An 18,431-nucleotide genomic window follows, 5' to 3' on the forward strand; every position below is an offset into this window, starting at 1 on the left:
GTCAACGAAAAAGTCATGATCCGATTGTTGAGTATTAATTGTATTATACAACGGCAATTAAAATTGCATTTCACTCGTTCAATTTTATCATCGAATTTTAAACTTTAGATAAGTAGGTACCTAGGTACAGAGCGCGCGTCATTTAATTTAAGTGTAATAATACGTGCACATTATAGTACCTACATTTCCCCCGCTACACATAAAAATAATATGATAGGTATACCAAATATCTACCGATTATTTTATAATTATTATTTCGATTAGTAGTTGTTCGAATGTTGTCCTGCGGTTGTATATGACTGTTATATATATTTATATATTTTTAAGGCCACATGTTACAACGACTTTTATATTAACATTATTATACACGTTCGTGTTTCACAAACAGTTCAGTACGTTTTGTGTGCGTTGATTGTACACATGTTTTTAACTTTTATCCTTTGCAACGCTCCAGTCGAAAACCACAAAAAGCAATTTCATCTCACATAGTTGTAAGTCGCAGTCGAAAGTCATCTAATAAGTGTTTTTTTTTTACTATTATTTTCGTCCGAGAATACATTTTAATAATTAATAAATAATCATGATATTGTTACCTATATAACTTGTATTGTATATTATTGTCATAATATGCACATTGTAATGGCCAATGGGACCATCATCGGTTTTCGGCGTAGTACATCAACGACGGATGGACGCAATCAACGACGCCCGTTATCATTTCTTATCAACAATAACATTGTAATCTGAATTTTTAAAATTCTAACGTTTCAGTTTAAAATTTTTCAGTCAAAAATTCGCATTTCGTGGATTCGTTGGCCGGATTTTCATTGCGTCGTTCATTGATGCAATCGGGGCTATCCAAGTCGATATTATTTACTGTCGTCGGTAAGTTACGATTTTTGTCCGGAAAGTACTTAAACATGAGTGCTATAAGCTTCACCGTGGGACCCAAAAACTGTTCCACGGCCGGCGCGGACGTTTCCAAAATGTGTGCCGCACACCATGCCATCGACAAGCACGTCAAAGTAATGTTATGTCACTTACGTCACCGCAAATGTGGTCAATTCTCATTACTAATCTGAAACTGTTGTTTGTGTTATTTTATCGTCAGGACGGCATGATACTGGGCATCGGTAGTGGGTCTACGATTGTGTACGGTGTTCAACGATTGGGTAAGGTCATAACCTAAATATTGTTTGAGTAGTATGTATTCTATTAGTGTGTCTAGCTATATTTTAATCTATAGCACAAAGAATGAAAGACGAGAATTTGTCTGTTGTTTGTGTGCCAACGTCTTATCAGGCGCGTCAGTTGATTATTGATTACAAATTAACATTGGGAAACCTAGACACAAATCCTAAAGTAAGTAAAAAACCTGGTATTACAAACACATTCAAAATTTTTAAATTTTTACCATCATTTAGATAGATTGTACAATCGATGGAGCAGATGAGATTGAAGTTGGCACTTTGACATGCATAAAAGGTGGAGGAGGATGTTTGACACAGGAAAAAATTGTAGCATCGTGTTCTGAAAAATTGATAATTGTTGCAGATGGAGCGTAAGCATATTTAATAGAAATGTTGTTTTATTTTTTTTTATTTCATAACTATGTCTATGATTGATGTTAAGTAAAGAGGTGAATCGTTTGGGTCAAAAATGGAAGAAAGGTATACCCATTGAGGTAATACCTATGGCATGTAAACCAATCCAGCAAAAAATTGAAGAAAAGTATGGAGGTGAAGCCGTTTTGAGAATGTCTGCAGATAAAGCGGTAAGTTAAAAAAAAATTATACAGTAAATGTTTATGACATATTCAATAGATTTTAACTATTTTGTATACAGGGTCCGCTGGTTACAGATAATGGTAACTTCTTATTGGATTGGTGTTTTCCTGAAACAAAATATTGTTGGTCATCCGTTCACTATTATTTAAAACTAATTCCAGGTTTGTTGTATTAATTGTATGCAAGACCATTTACATTATTTTATTACATTACATTATTTTTAGGAGTGGTTGAGACTGGATTATTCATTGACATGACTGATGAATGTTTGGTCGGAGATCCACAAGGCAATGTACGACTACTGAAGAAGACTGAACAGACCTTAGAGTTGTAGGTTAAATCTAATATCTGTGTTTTCATGTCATAAATTATTTGAATTGGATATCATTCTCTTTAATAACTAAGTATTATGACTTTTTATTAACTTATAATTGTGTGTTGCTTAAATCAAATAGCGTTTTAGATATTTTAGATCTTCAATTACTGTTTTTATAAATTATATTTCATGATTTAAACTAATTTATGATGAATTTATTATTATTTTGTTGTTGTTTTTTTTTTCATTAATAATACACTAATATCTAAATTGAAAAATATATTATTAAGGTGTATAATTTATTAACCTAATAGTTATCCTATTATTTATGTTAAATATAGATTATTTTTTGATTCCAAAGTATAATATTATTTACTTTTAATTTTATATTAGGCATAATATCTATACTAATAACTATTCAAAAAGTGAATACAAATTATTCATATATTTTTTTAAGTTTACTAATTAGTAATTAGGTTTGTTTTCTAATCAGTTAATGACACAATTATTGTATAATGTTCAATTAAATTTTACTGAAAAAAATGAATAAGCATAGAGTTTATCATATTATATGTATAGTTAGCAAAAGTTAAACAAATATTAATATTACAATAATTAAAGCACATTAATAATAAAAATGCTTTAAGTATAAATTTGATTTAATTATGTAATGTAAGTAATAATATTATAAATATATCTTTATAAATTACCCTGATTTATAAAGACTTATTTAAATGTACACAAAGTATAATACAACGCTATAAATATTTTAAGAAGTAAAGCCTTTTAATTTATTAAAAATAAATTTAATAATAATTCACCTCCATTGACAATATTATATTTTACAATGGTTAATTAAATATTATAATATAGGTACAATGTTTTCACTTGTTTATTTTTTCTTCTGGTTATATTTTCTGTTTAAGTTAATCAGACATTTAAAATAAATGGTTTTATTTTTGTTTGAAAATACAATAACCTTAGAATTTTGATTTAAATTCCAATGAATAGGGTTTGGCTTCATTAGCCCAATGCAAACTGTGCTTAAATACATCAACTATACTTACTTTTATAATTAAATTAAAATAAAATGATAAAAGATGATCTATTTAGTACCTTGTAATAATAAAAACAAACTTGATTAAATTATTACCACAGTTTTATACTACCAGGCCACATGCCCAATTTAAGCAATTTGTAGGCCCTAGCCCAATAGAGCCTAGAGTTTCCAAGACATTAATTTCCATAAAATGTAGAAATTATAGCATTTCAACGTTCCCATAACATATTTTATTTTTCCCTATTTGATGTTTAATGGGAAAAAAGTAACCAAGTTAAGTAATATTACATTAATATATGTACCTTACAGAAAACTTTAAAAAATATTAATTTCATTAAGATTTCTGATTTTTATAATCAAATAGTTTTTTTTAGATTCTGAGTGATGTTATCATTTAATAATTTAGTTTTGCTAAAAATTGGTTTATGATTGATTAAAAGTATAACTTGAACAAATTGTATTTATTTAGTCATTCAGATTCATTGATTGCCTAAAATCATACTAAGTACCACCTAAATTTTCCAATGAAGCGGTTCCTCAGAAGAATTTTCACAAATAGCCAATATTCACTAAGCTCTTGCATTGTCTTTGATCTTATAGTTTTTTAAGATAGTTGTGTTTATTAATTATAACTATAATTCACTAAGATAACTAGTATACAGAATTCAAGATCCATCAATACAAATCTCAAAGTTTTACAATTATCTGTTTAAAAATAAGAAGTAAACCTTACATATTAAACATATTTTTTTGAACCTAAATTAAAGAATTATTTTTTCTAAAACACCAAAAAAATTATCAATAAAATGACTTTACGTTAGTCTGATTCTATTATCAAAGTATGCAACTTGAAAAACTTATAGATAAATGTAGGTATAGTAATTTTACTTTAAATTATATGTATAATATTATAAATTATAATATAATTTGAATAGCCATTAGCTTACATGAGGGGTTCTATAAGTACCTAAATACTAATTTTAAAAATTCGATAATATTACTGTTTCTATTAAATTTTCAATAATAGCATTTCGTTTAAAATGTAACAACTTATTTATATGAGCTGAAATAAAATCAACTAATTACAACTTCCATTAAAATTTTTCAAATCGCATTATTTGCCGATACATTTTTTGATATCATTAGAACTTTCAATTCAAATAGACTGCGATAATTAAAAAAATAATAATCACAATCATAAGTAAAGTTAGTTTAAATTAATATTTAATATAACCGAATAATAATTTTCCCTATTAAAATAAATCAATACTTCTTAAATTCATTTTATAAAAAAAAAAAATTGGTAAAGAAACATATTATATCGTTCATTAAGTCATCAGTCATCAGTAATAACATATGTCCAATAAAATTAAACTTGTTAAATTTATAGTAAAAAACTAAAAAGAATACATTTTTTTTTATCAAAATATTTTATTTTATTAACATTTTATCCAATATACATATATATAATATTTTTATATTTTATATTTTATTTTTTAATGATAGAAACATGGGTGGTACTATATGGCAAAAATTTGGAAGAAAAAAAAACAATATTATTATATTAAATTCGTGTAATTAATTAATTGTATTATAACTATTTTACTGATAAAAATTAAAAACACTAATGTATTTAGTTATAAGTTATAACTAATAAAACAAAGTGATAAATCAAAAATAAAATATGTGTATTTCAGATCCAACAATTTTTTCATACAATTGTACACACTTATACTTAGGTCTTACAAATAGATCATTAGATATTACAGACTGAAACACTTACTAGAATAATGTTCTAAAATAAAAAAAATGTAGTATTTCATGCTAATTAGGTATTATATTGTGTATTTATGCTTTGAAAATAATATTCTAGGTTTCGATTCTAGGTTTGTCCTAGATGAAATCTACAACCAACAATATTAATATCATGAAACACTTCTTTCATTGCTTCATGGGCTCCACATTTAAAATTCAAGTGCAAATTAGTAATGGTCAATACTTTGTTTGTCAATTTAAAACATAAGTCAACAATAAACTTCCACATTTTAATCTATTGTTTCTTTAAATTTGTCGTTTAAAAAAAAAAAGTATACTAGGTACAGACACATAATGTTCATTTTTAAAACAATGAATCGTGTAAAGCTGAAGAAAATATTTCGGTGCATAATATTCAAAATGTACCGTCACCAAAAAATCAGTACATGTCGTCATAAATTTTCTATATTTTGTACTGTAGTTAAACATAAAAACAGTTGATTGTCAAGTACGTGAATAAATTTTTCAACTTTGCACATTAAACTATTTTCATTTTGATTTTCCTTAAGTTGAGTATACATTTCATCGAGTGACTTAGGAAATTGTGGATAGTATTTTCTTCTTTCGGTGTACATACATTTCCTAACCGTTGTAAAGTCTTTGTGACATAAATTCGAATAATTGTCTGTTAAAAGTTTTGTGCATATTATTTTATTCGGTTTTGTTAAAATGCTATCTACGGCTTTTCGTTTACAGTTTTCACGTACAACTTTATGTTCTGTAGGTAGATGTAGGGATATTAGAATGGTTATGCTTACCGAGTCTTTCGATAATTATTTTTTTCTGAGTCGGTAGAATGCTTACAGTAGGTACAAATATTATTTGAACACTTCCATTTCATCCTCGTGTCTTTACGTTTTCGAATAAAATGTAATTTTTTGTTGTCTAATAATATCAGGTCTTCACCTCATTTACTTTTTATTATTTTAATTTCGTCATTTTCCATTTTATTGTATTATTATTTGACAAATAGTTTGTACGACGACTGCAAACTGCACAACTGCAAATCTAATCTAACCATCATTCTTTCGTATCTTGTATCTACGTTACTATTAACATCCAGAAAATCCGATAAAAGTTCGATAAATATTAACAGATTATTCTGCTCATATTATCGATCGATTACATTTAGCAACGTTGGAAAAAAAACTCGAGCGTTCTCAATCGTGTAACCAAAAATAACGTTCTCAATGTTACCGTTCTCAATCGTTCGATAGCACTCTAGACTCTAGAGCAATAAAATGTTCAAAATTTGGGATGGTCTCTGATATCAAATTAAAAGATGATTTCGGATTCGAAATCGGGAATTCTTATTCTCGGATTCGGAATCGGCAATTACGGATTCGGAATCGGGTATTCGGATTCGGAATCATCGGGCGTATACCTATCCTTCAATTACTTGGTAACATTGGATTTGAAGGCTAAAGCCTTTAATTAAATAATTTTTATATACAAATTTGTTTCATTTAATAATTAAGGTGATGGATGTATTTTTTAATATAAGTTTTTTAATTTATGCCTAGAAATAGCATTAAAATAAGCGAAATATTAATATACCGTGATAATAAAAGTAAAAAAAAATACTTAAATAGTTACTTATCATGAAATACATTCAATAATATTAGCTGTAGACCGTCTTCAAATCTCAGAATCCATTTTCTTGTACAATAATATAACATTCAATCACTGAATTCGAATTTAACACAGACCACAGTTATAATGGTAGCCCACTCAACACTTAATGTATATCAGTGCGATACCCACTACCTACCACTTGTCCACCGTTTTTAGTTTTATGTCTATAAATGTTGACAAAAAAATTCTTTCAGTTAAAAAGCTTGAAAATGTAATACAACTTACAAAGTATCACAAAGGTGGTTATTTTTTTATACAAAAACATAATATAAAATATAATCTATAAGTACAAATTATTTTTATGAGCTAATGCTTGTGAGCTAATGAAAGCATTAGAAGTTCACGTTTTGAAAAAAATCGTCAAAATTTGCAAATTGTTTTACAGTTGAAAATGTACAAAGTATTCAGTTTTTAAAGCTTAGCTTTGAAAATTTAATTTGAAGTTTCTTATAAAAATAAATAGTTAATAATCTTATACTTAAATCAAAAATTAAAAAAAATATATATATTTGCATACCTGCATTTTTTTTGCACCTAAACATTTTATGTTCAAAAATTTTGTTTTCTGGAGACTTAATACTTATACGTATTTCATGGATTATACTATAATACCATAGAGTGTACATTGTACACATTGTCATTTTCGAAATATTTAGTTTAATTTATAGATAATACTATCGAGTTTATATCGTATAAACACGATAATTATACTTATGAGATAAAAAATATAAAACACAATTCCAAATTAATTCACTACTTTTATTTTTTATTTTTTTTTTTTGTATGCATCGTATTATAAATACAATTCCTATTTTTTAGGTTTTTTTCACATGTTTAAATAATAATATCGTCTATATAATAATAATATAATAATAATAATAATAATAATAATCATAATAATCATAATAATAATAATAATAATTGTTTTAATAATACCACTACAATGTAATTAAATACCTAATTTTATATAATAAACACCATAAATAACGCAAGCTAAAACATATTATTACAATGTTCGGTAAAAGTAACAATAAAAATTCCGTTTAACAAACGTTTATAATATTATTCAAAATTACGCACAGTAACAACTAAATTTCACTACACAAGTATCTAAACAAACTTATGAAAAATCGATAAAAATTTACAATAAATTTTTCTTTATGATTTCTTTTCTTTTTTTTTCGTTACAATTAATACAAACATAATCGTAATAATTATTATCTCGTTATTTATTTAACAACATTTAATTTAATATAATATCATAATTTAATTAATTTTTTTAATGGGGGGCACAGTTATTGATATGTTTCGATTATACATTTTGGTATAGTATTCACCCAGATAAAGCGACCAAAATCACAAAATGTTTATTTACATACAAACGTATGTTTACATTCAAGTACAATAATTTGTTTTAATTTTTTTCCATTTAACATTTTATATATCCACTAACGGTTAATATATAATATAAATAAGATTATAAGGCTACTGTTGATCACATTAAAAAAAATACACAGGCTATACAGCGTTAAAATGTATATAATGATATGTATGTGTTGCAATTAAGAAAGGCTATTTTATTTTATAAATTAAAAAAAAAGTTAAACAAAAAGAAAATCTGTTTGAGCTTAAAATGTAATTTTTTTCATTCTTCGAATAAATCTACAAATTCCGCAATGATCGTAATGATATTAATTAAATTCTAATAATTAATAATAATAATAATGATGATGATACCTAATAATAATAATTAATATTATTATTAATAACGAAATAATTAGAAAAAAAAAGAATATTATAATTTGGACGGATATTATAATTTTTTTTCGCAAAAGACGTCGGTAAAACATAAAAATAGCAAAATAACATTTATTTTCAAATAATAATTAATCGTTTGTTTTTGGAATGCGTTATTTATTTCATAATTTTTGTCAGTGGAATGTGACAGTAATTTTTTTTTATACAGTAATAATAATAATACATCAACGTCTTTTGCTAGCCTGCGAACACCGTCTTACGTTTAACAGATCTAAAATAATTACCACGGCGATCACAGACTTAAAATAAAAAAGTAAAACAAAATAGGTACTTATAATTTTAAGTATTTCGTATAGTATTATTATTATTTTTTTTTATATATATTATATTAATTAATAACTATAATTATTTAATTCATTAATTATACGCCTAACTGCTTAAAAATAATAATAATAATTTCATTATAATACACTGAAAACATACATATTATGTACACCGAAACGCAGGAAAAAAGAATATTTTTTTTTAATATTATTCATTGGTAGTTGTCTAAAAATAAAATGACAATAAACTATAATAGAACGTAATCTTTGGTCTTTTTCAGTTGTATATTATTAATATTACATAAAAAAAAAAAAAAATACTCCGAGAACAAAAACATTGAAAAATTATTATTGTCTCTTAAAAAATTAAAAACTTAAAAAAAGATTGTCATTTTAAATTAATTATCAAATATCATGTACGCGATTATTGTTTATAATAATTAGCTTACGTGTTCCCAGAAATATCCTAATTTTTTTTTTTCGAAAAAAAGACGAGAATACGCAACAACGAAAAAAATCCTCGTACCTAACTAGAAAAACTTCCATGAGCTGCTAAACAAGCTGCACCCTGTAAATTTGTTTGAAACAAAATCTACTCGTATATAATGGCAAGAAATAAATGACTAAATTGTATAAAAAAATAGTTTGCAGAATTCAATCATTTTGTATAATAATAATAATAATTTGTTTTATAATATATATTTATATATATTCTTTTTTGACTAAACCGTTTGCGGTTTGGACACCGCCGTAGATCGGCCGAAGCTGTACGGACCGCGCGATCCGATGTGATCGACTTCACGTGGTCTGTTAGCGTCTGACCATTCCAACAGACTTAGTCTTTTAGAAAATTATTTACAATGTTTAACGTTAATCCCCTTTCAAAGCATTATTGATATGTATTTAGTGAATGTATATGAGCGCGCTTACATTTTTATTTATGTATTTTTATTTTATTTTATTTTTTTTTTTTGTGTCATTAGTAATTATTATTGCTAATATCTGAACCACACCTATACGAGGATAGGCAATTTTTTTTAGGATAAAAAAAAAATACATGAGAAACAATCACAGATTTGATGAGTCTTAAGATCTTACACTACCCACTAAAAAAAGCATAGGACGATTATTTAGGTATTAGTTTAAAAGCTTAGGGAATAAAGTTAGGAATTAGGTACACTAAATGTAATATAAATACGATGAATAGGTATGTTTTATAAAAACTACAGGCGTACAAGGAAATTGTAACTGCTTTGTACAACAGCTTAAGAAGCTTTTAAGCTAGTAATAATTATTGAATAATATTTTTTTTTCAAATTTAAATCGACTTAAATTATTTTTTTTTCTTTAGGGCTTTGGGAGGTTGTTTTTGTCGTGTCGCGAGTTTCTTAGACTTGGGCAGGTACTGGTGGTCTATCTTGTAGTTGTCAGGTGTTGTTCAACTGCATGTGAGTATACGTGAAATTGACGTTGTCCAATTTCTTTTGGCCAGCATACTCCCTATAAAGAAAAAAACAAGAACAAATGAATTAGACATCGTTAACTTCTCAATGTTTTTGTGCCTGGTTCTCTAAATAAGTATAAATTATATTATATAATGTTTAGTCTATATATTGTTTGATGGAGTGAATAGTACCAAGTACTTTGTGGTGGGAAAGGAACACTGAATTTTATTTTGTTAGTTCTTTTAAGCTCGCGTTTATCGATTTCTGTGTTTGCGTGCAGTTATGTACTCGTCTTTCCCATACGTGTAACCCCATTGTGAATGAGAATATAAAAAAAAAAAAATCGAATAAAGATTCTAAACTAATATGTCTATCTCTTTCGAGGATCTCGTCCACGTGTCATGAAAAAAATCCCCCCCTCGCCGCTTTATAAATGGTATTATATTAGTATATTATTGTGCCTAACAATTTTTTGTGCCCTCCACCTTCTCACCTTATATGTTTTCTTATGTACATGGGTATAGAGAAATACGTTTATCAACAATGTCTTCATTTATAGGCGGTCGGCCAATAATTAAACGTCTGCTTTGACTGACTGTAACTCGTTCTATATTTGAAAAAAAAAACAATAAAAAAAATCCTGTCATTTTTCTCGGGCTAACTTGGATCTTATAATATATCCTAAATACTATATGCATAAGTGTTAGTGTATACAAACATATATATAATATATTTATATATACTGTAAAACCATGTGACGACGTCAATGTTTACTATGAATACGTGAATATTAAACGATTTTCTCACACAATGCGACTATACTTAACTCTATATATTATAATATTGTGTGTACTTGGTATTATATACAGAGAAACCGTACAACGCGTACGGTATAATATATATAAATATAATATGATATAATATTGTAGATAACACCGGTTCCGAAGAAGTTAACCTCACCTTAATCGCGGTGAAATAACGAACACTTACATCACAGTGTAATATAATTTTATTTTGTGATGGTAAATTATTATTTCGCATTGAACTCGCCGTTTATTAACGTCACGTCAGCCGTCCTGCAAATCGATCACAAAACAACACGTTTCGCACTTTGTCGAAAGACAAACACCAAATAGTTGCGTCCTCGTATGTATAGGTAATATCATAGTAGTTTCGTGCAGTTTTCCGAGTATGTGTATATATTATTTCGCGTGCGTTAACTACACCAACTATCTCTATAATATTACCTATACGGGACGTGTTTAGGAAAATGACGTGTTATGAAAGTATTTGACGTCTAAACGTCGTTATGCTTGGTAAGTATTGAATTAATATTTACAATATATTATTATTATGGTGACAAGGACCACGCGTGCGTTATATTTCAACGAGAACGCGGAAAAATCAAAATATAAAAGCTCAAAATATCATCTTCGAGACCGTTGTTATCTACATATTATATATTGTATAATTTATAATATTAAACAGTGGCGATTTGACGTCTCACACACACGCACACAAAACATCGACAAAACAAAAACGTACTCGTAGGTTATCACAGATTATACATAATAATATAATATATTAATATAATGTTATAGTAGTTGTCGTTTATGGTTTAGTTTTGTTTTGTTTTTCGTTTTTTTTTTTTTTTTTTGATTTTTTACTGACTACTGACCTGGCGAAAATGTCTTTAAGCTCGTGGTCGGACACGAACTGCCCGAGGTTGGCGACGAACAGCGTGGAACAGGGCGGCTGGGGCTGCTGCTGGTTGGGCGGCGAGGGCAGTGCGGGGGAGGGCAGGAACGGAAGGCCGTGTGGGCCCAGCGTCAACGTCGGCTGAAAACGAGCCAATCCTAATATGATTTTATTACGCATAGTACCTTCACCGCAAGCTACGCAAATAACTATAATAAATCGTCTCTCGTCCGTTTCATTCGTTTTTTTATTATCTGACTGTATTTTTTTTCCATCGCACGCGCACACGTGACTTTACTATGGTCTATGACTATAATATTATACAACTATGCCGTCAAACGTAGCGCGCGCGATCAAGACATAGCACTACACTACACCACTACACACACACACACACACACACACGCACACGTCAACAGCTACTTTTTAACAATTATAAAATGAAATTCTTATGGTCTCGGACACGGCGGCGGCGGCGGAAGAAAAAAAAATGTGCAAAGCAATAATATATAATAGCGCGTGATGCGAATGCAGTCGCCGCTGCATAATAGTAATAATAATTGTTCCCGTCATCCCGGGCCGAAGCGTACCGCTGCTGCAGGCAGGTTCCGGTGAAATGTTGCAGATGGCCGTTTTGTCGGTCCGATGGTCCAGGTACAGACCGGAACACGACGTCCGCGACTTTAAACAGCTGCCGATCCGCCGGTGGCTGCCGTGAGCAAGACATTTTCGCCAAAGTGCAGTGCTACCGTGTCCGCGATAACTAAATACTATAACTACGCTAAAGCTACCTATATATAATGAAACTGCAACGTGTACGAAACCATATCATATAAGCTCACTATAGATGTCTTTGTCGACAGTTGCGATGAATGTAATATATTCGGCCGAACATGCCGTGCTAATTTTCCGGCTTAGCGGTAATTTTTTTTTATATAACAGCCATAATATGCATAATATACTATAGCATCCCTATAATATTATATGCTGCTAATGAATTTTAATGTTTTATAGGCGTATTATATTTATATTGCATCAGCTGTGGGCAAAAAAAACCATTAACCGATAATTAAAGTCCATAATTATTATAATAAAATTATGTATAATTTAAAATTCATACATTTCAAAAATATATACAATAATTGAATTTGTCAATGTCTACTTGAGTTGATTATTATTATAAAAATAATTTAAAATGTATTATATAATAATAAAACTAAATATAAATAATAATGGACCGTCGTGGTTTTATTTTTAATAACGTAAATAAAATTAATTCCATTACCTATAGTTTTTTACAAAGTAAAATTTTATTTATTTTAACATCAAGAATATATATTATCATCTTATTTTTAAAATTAAACTATACAATTTTTGGTAAATTTAATTATCGGTTAATTATGTAATTTGTTTTGCCCTATATTGAGAAGTATGACACTATTATAAAGCTGTAAATCGCAAATCACGATGGAAAAAAAAAGAAAAGAAAAATAGCAGAAGAAAAATTTTAAAGAAAATATTATAAATAGTTACGCGTAGCTGATAAGTATGTTTTGCAACATTTAATGTCTATGGTCATTACATAAAAAATGTATTTGCTTAATACTCATTTTACTCCCTTACCACCATAACCAAATTTACCACCAATGTTATATGGATTCTGAACAGAAAAAATTTTGAGAAATTTACGAAAAAAATTGAATAATTAGATTTATTATGGACTAAAAATAACAAAATAATTCGAATTAAAATTGTAATAAAATGGTTTTCGTTTTATATTTGTTTATTTAAACGTTAACAAAAAAAAAACAAAATTTAGTAAAATGGCTGATATGTCTCAAACTGGGCAAAAAGTGATGTTTTAATTATATAATCCCGACTTGTATTATTTCTAATATTTTTCATGTAATTTATATGCAGGCAACGACTGGACAACCCGAACCAAATGTAACAAAAATGTATTTATATGTTAATATTTCATAAACCCATTAAAAAATAAAATCACGGCAACAAAACTCAATTTCCAAAGTTGTAACAAGATCAAAACGTATTTATAAAAAAAAAAAAAAAACACAATTTCTAGAATTCTCAACTTTGTTTTTACAATTATTCTCCCTGTTTTATTTAAAATTGCTAAATATTATTTTGGGTGAGATCATTTATTACCACTATCATACCTGCCTATATTATAACGATTCGCGTTTGAAAATAATACATTGGAACAGTATCGATATCAAATAATATACGATTCGATACTTGAGCGTTTAAAATGTAGATTTACATCGAGTAATGCAGCGTTTTCGACGTATACGTCATTATTCGGTTAGAAGCGAAGCATATAAATTATAACAATACGGCGACGACGTCGTCTCGTATACGACAATATACAACGTTAACAATACGATAGGCTTGCACAAGTGTCGGTATAAAAATATTATATGGTAGCGATATTTTTTTAAACTTAATTGTTAAATTTATATTTCACACACTACCTGTTGAGGATGCGGATGTAGCCCCGGATGGACGAGAGCCGCGTGTTGTAGAGCCGTGGCCGTGGCTGCGGTCGGCATATCAGCGTACGCCAATGGATGATGCCATAACTCAGCTGGAGCGCCGGTGAAGAACGGGGCGCCTAGATCTAGACGGTGACAAAGACAAAATAAATACAAGTATGTTACAACGATGGATTATAAGTATGAGTAAGAAATCACGGATAAGGGGTGGTATTTGTGATGGGGTAGAGCGAAGAACTACGAAAGTGGCGATGGGAAGTCGAACGGTACGTATCGACCGATCTACGTAGTGCTAAATAGTAAATTGTATCCGATTTGAATAGATATAAAATTGTTCGACACTGTTTAAGGAGAATATACTATTTAGTATCTATTTATTATCTGCGTGAAAACATAATATTATAACGATTATTACAATATTTTAATCAGTATATTATTTTTTAACTTTACAAATATTTAATTATATGTTTGAAAGATGATAATAATAGGATCCTCTTAGTGTAGTAGCCGATTCGCATACAACAATAAACGGAAATAATCGTCCGTGTGGATGTCGTCTTCTGAGAACTGAGATTATTCGAATAAAACAGTATAATACGATATTATGGTGTAAGTACGACGGAAAGGACGTACGGTCTCTTAACCGACAGAGCCACGTCGTCGACCATCACGGCCGAAACGTCTGCCGGAAGAGAGAAAGAGTCTAAGAGGAAAGTCTCTCCTCCTCCACCCCCAACAGTGGGTCTTTATCGGGAGCAGTTCGTTTCGTTTTCCAGAGTTATAAAGAGGAGCACACAATATAGTATATATGTATGTATTATATAAAAATAACAATAATAATAATAATATAATAAACTATAAGTAACGGCGGACGGGGTTGGTCGTCGGTGCCGGGGAAGTTGACGAGGTTTGCAGGTACTTACGTCCAGTGAGCGGGTGCATCAGGCCTTGGTGCGTGTTGGGCGTGACGTTTGCGTTGGCGGGCTGTTTTGGCTTGCTAACCTTCGTGTTGCTTTTAGCGAATTCTAGCCGTATGGTTTGCGGCATGTCGGGATCGAACCGGACGCCCTGCTGCCGAAACCAAACACACAACAATACAGTGCTACCATCCCGTGTCGGTAAACAGAGCGGGCAGTTTCCGGTCGAGTACGACTACGATTTGGTGGAGTTAAGGGTTGGAGTGGTGCGAGTCTATACGGACGCGACACGCAAAGTTTTTTGCTCAGTATTGTTTTTTTTTCGCGCGGTGCCAATACATATATATATATATGATATCACTACGCGTGATACGTATTATAATAATACGTCGAGACAGCGTTTTCTAATAAATATAATTATATAATATATGAGCTCGTCGTACTCGTGGTGCTATAATTCACTACGGAAACTACCCGTCTGTGGTTATCGTTTAACATAATCTAAATGTATAAAAGTCTTGGCCCTTAGACATATAAAACTACTTGTCGATTAAATGTATATAATATTTATATATTATACATAAAAATCGGTACACTACGGCCGCTCGGCATAAGGTCTTAACGCTTACGTGCATATAATAATAATAATAATATTTGTATAGATTGATAATAATAATAAAAGCATTTATATATGAACATTGTTATGACGGTAAAAAACGAACGCTGAACACGACTCTTTTTAAGTCATAGATCTCATTCTGTTTTAGAGCCAATAAACAACGTGCGTATACATAATATATGATATGTACAGTAAGTTAATTAAGCGTTGAACAGACATGTAATATATATAAAGAGCGTTTCGCTTTATTTATAATTTTTTTTTTTAAACAGCTAAAAAATCATTCGACGTAGTAAACATTAACCTCTACATCGCGGCCGTACAGGTAAACCAAGTGATTTTATACGTCTACGGTTTAATATGTCTATTACGTTTCCGGGTCATAAACTCTCTTGCTTAATGTACGCTGCAAAATGTCGTGAAGTCAACTTTACAGGGAGGGGTGGAATTAGCGTGACGACAGTATATATACTTTGTGAAATATTACGGTACCTCTCACATAATAATAAAAGTCTTAATATAATATAATATCATATTATTATATACATTATTATTATGCGTGTGTGTATGGCTACTGTTCGTATATAGTATATATACATAGTTTTATTTTTAAATGCTAGTGATAAGCGTAATGCTATATTGTATAATATATATAATATATATAGGACGGAAAGGTATGTTTGGCGTTATACTCGCATGATATTATTAAATCGTACGCACACACACATCGGTACATCTCGAGGTATAAAGTTTTGTGATGGCACGATGTTTAGAAACTCACATCACGTTCGGGGACGAAGTTTCGATCAAAGTTCAAAAAGAGTTTATCACGGGAAAGTAATATAATAATAATAATAATACAAATCACATTATATTGTATATATAGTTTATACATACATAATATATATATATATTATATAATAATATAAAACGCACCTGAAGGTCTTGTTTAGCAGCCTCGGCGCCAGCTCGTGTCTGGAACGTAACAAAACCCACTGGCTGCAAAAAACGATGAAAGGGATGTCAAAAATATATCATAACGATGTTACAACTACGATTTTAAGACTTTTATTTGGTCAGTTATTTGTGCTTACCGAAGCTGTTTTGCCATTTTTGCTTGTAACTTTTAACAGAGATCCTTCGTAACCCTAAAAAAAAAAAAAATGAATAAATAAAACATATAACATTAGTATACTATGTAACGACAGCAATATCCGACAAAAAATGTACCCTCTCGCGACAACAATAAACCTTGTTCTACGATAATAAAACCGATGAACCGTTTATTGTTGTTACGAGAGAGTACATACATTTGTGGTACAAATTTCAAGATTAGCGGTGTTGTCGTCGTTGATAAGAACCACATTACCGATTGTGGCAAGTCATTACTATTGAATTCGCAGAGGATTTCGAAAACGGATCGAATAAGAATGAGTTTTTATATTTATCATACGCCGCGAATGTCGATTTCACACTGTCGTATAAAAATAAAAAAACGAACATCAGTGTCGGCGTGCCAAGAATGATATTATATTATACGATCGCAAGTCACAGTGCTTTATTTATTATGTGTAACATCCAAAAACGTTGTTTCCGAGTTGATTTTATTTTAAATATTCTCGCGTTGTTTGCAGACATTATATCATTATTTATACATCGGGATCGTTAAGAACCTGTCGTCGATATTATACATTTGCATATTGTAGTTGTAAACTTTAGTTCCGACTTTCGAGAAAATTGAAGAATTCGTGTCAAGAGCGTACAGAGGGAATGCGTTTCGACACTATACAAATGCAATCAGATATTATTTTATGACTGCGCTGACTAGAAACCAGTTACCTCAACACGGTAAACATAATATATTTTGTAATTTAATTGTTTATTATTTTAAAAACAGGCGTTCCCGCGAATAGCAGCAGTAATGTTATTTGTTTCCGATAAAACAATTTCGTGCCAACGCCATATGTCACCTAATACAACAATAGGACGATAACTCAAAAGCTATAAACTGGAAAAGAAATTTAATTAAATGCTTCAAAACTAATCAGAGAAATACGTAATGTAACGCGTATCGAGAACCTATATAACTGCGACTCGTCGAGTGTCGTATACCAATCGAAAAGCGAGTCGTTGTCAATCGGTGAAGCCTGCAAGTGTGGGAGTCTGGAAAATCAAGTATATACATGCCTAATCACATATATCCTATGTATGTTTATTCACGGTGTTGATTCGTCTTTTAACACACTAAAATAATATTATTGAAAATGGTGGGAAAGAGCGTCATATAAAGGACGCGTCAATCTCGCATAAAAGCGTGTAGCTTTTCAAACATAAATAAAACTGCACCGGGTGGTGTCGGCGCATCGAATTTTTGGGCTTCAATTCGATTGAAAACAGTTTAACTTTTTCACGACCCAATTGAGTACAGACGCAATCAAAAATCAGGAATTCGAAATACGGTACGATTGAGCACAGAAATACGTTTTTATTTTCCAAATACAATGAAATATTGTCGGTTTTGTCCTTAAAAATTAAAAATGTCATA

General features: G+C 29.8%; 2 protein-coding genes across 6 annotated transcripts in view; one reads left to right on the forward strand and one right to left on the reverse strand.

The window, feature by feature from the left end:
- Nucleotides 1-257: 257 nt before the first annotated feature.
- Nucleotides 258-2,383, forward strand: LOC114126660 (ribose-5-phosphate isomerase). The gene is made up of 8 exons (XM_027990660.2): nucleotides 258-491; nucleotides 787-1,025; nucleotides 1,112-1,172; nucleotides 1,247-1,362; nucleotides 1,425-1,561; nucleotides 1,633-1,774; nucleotides 1,846-1,948; nucleotides 2,012-2,383. The coding sequence occupies exons 2-8, from the start codon at nucleotides 843-845 to the stop codon at nucleotides 2,119-2,121; spliced, it is 852 nt and encodes a 283-aa protein (XP_027846461.2). The 5' UTR covers nucleotides 258-491; nucleotides 787-842; the 3' UTR covers nucleotides 2,122-2,383.
- Nucleotides 2,384-7,351: 4,968 nt separating this feature from the next.
- Nucleotides 7,352-18,431, reverse strand: part of LOC114126659 (protein couch potato) — a 57,928-nt gene continuing 46,848 nt past the window's right edge. For 2 of the 5 annotated variants that reach the window (XM_050202210.1, XM_027990657.2), the window contains exons 3-8: nucleotides 16,981-17,034; nucleotides 16,823-16,885; nucleotides 15,274-15,421; nucleotides 14,330-14,475; nucleotides 11,818-11,978; nucleotides 7,352-10,194 (exon numbers count right to left, since the gene is read on the reverse strand). In XM_050202210.1, the coding sequence (XP_050058167.1) occupies nucleotides 10,122-10,194; nucleotides 11,818-11,978; nucleotides 14,330-14,475; nucleotides 15,274-15,421; nucleotides 16,823-16,885; nucleotides 16,981-17,034 (645 nt within the window). In that variant the 3' untranslated portion in view covers nucleotides 7,352-10,121. Of the gene's footprint in view, nucleotides 10,195-10,632; nucleotides 10,747-11,817; nucleotides 11,979-14,329; nucleotides 14,476-15,273; nucleotides 15,422-16,822; nucleotides 16,886-16,980; nucleotides 17,035-18,431 lie in introns of all 5 variants that reach the window. The other 3 variants (XR_003592617.2, XM_027990658.2, XM_027990659.2) reach the window with 3 other exon arrangements.

The sequence above is a fragment of the Aphis gossypii genome, chromosome 2 (assembly GCF_020184175.1).
Source record: "Aphis gossypii isolate Hap1 chromosome 2, ASM2018417v2, whole genome shotgun sequence".
Taxonomy (NCBI): domain Eukaryota; kingdom Metazoa; phylum Arthropoda; class Insecta; order Hemiptera; family Aphididae; genus Aphis; species Aphis gossypii.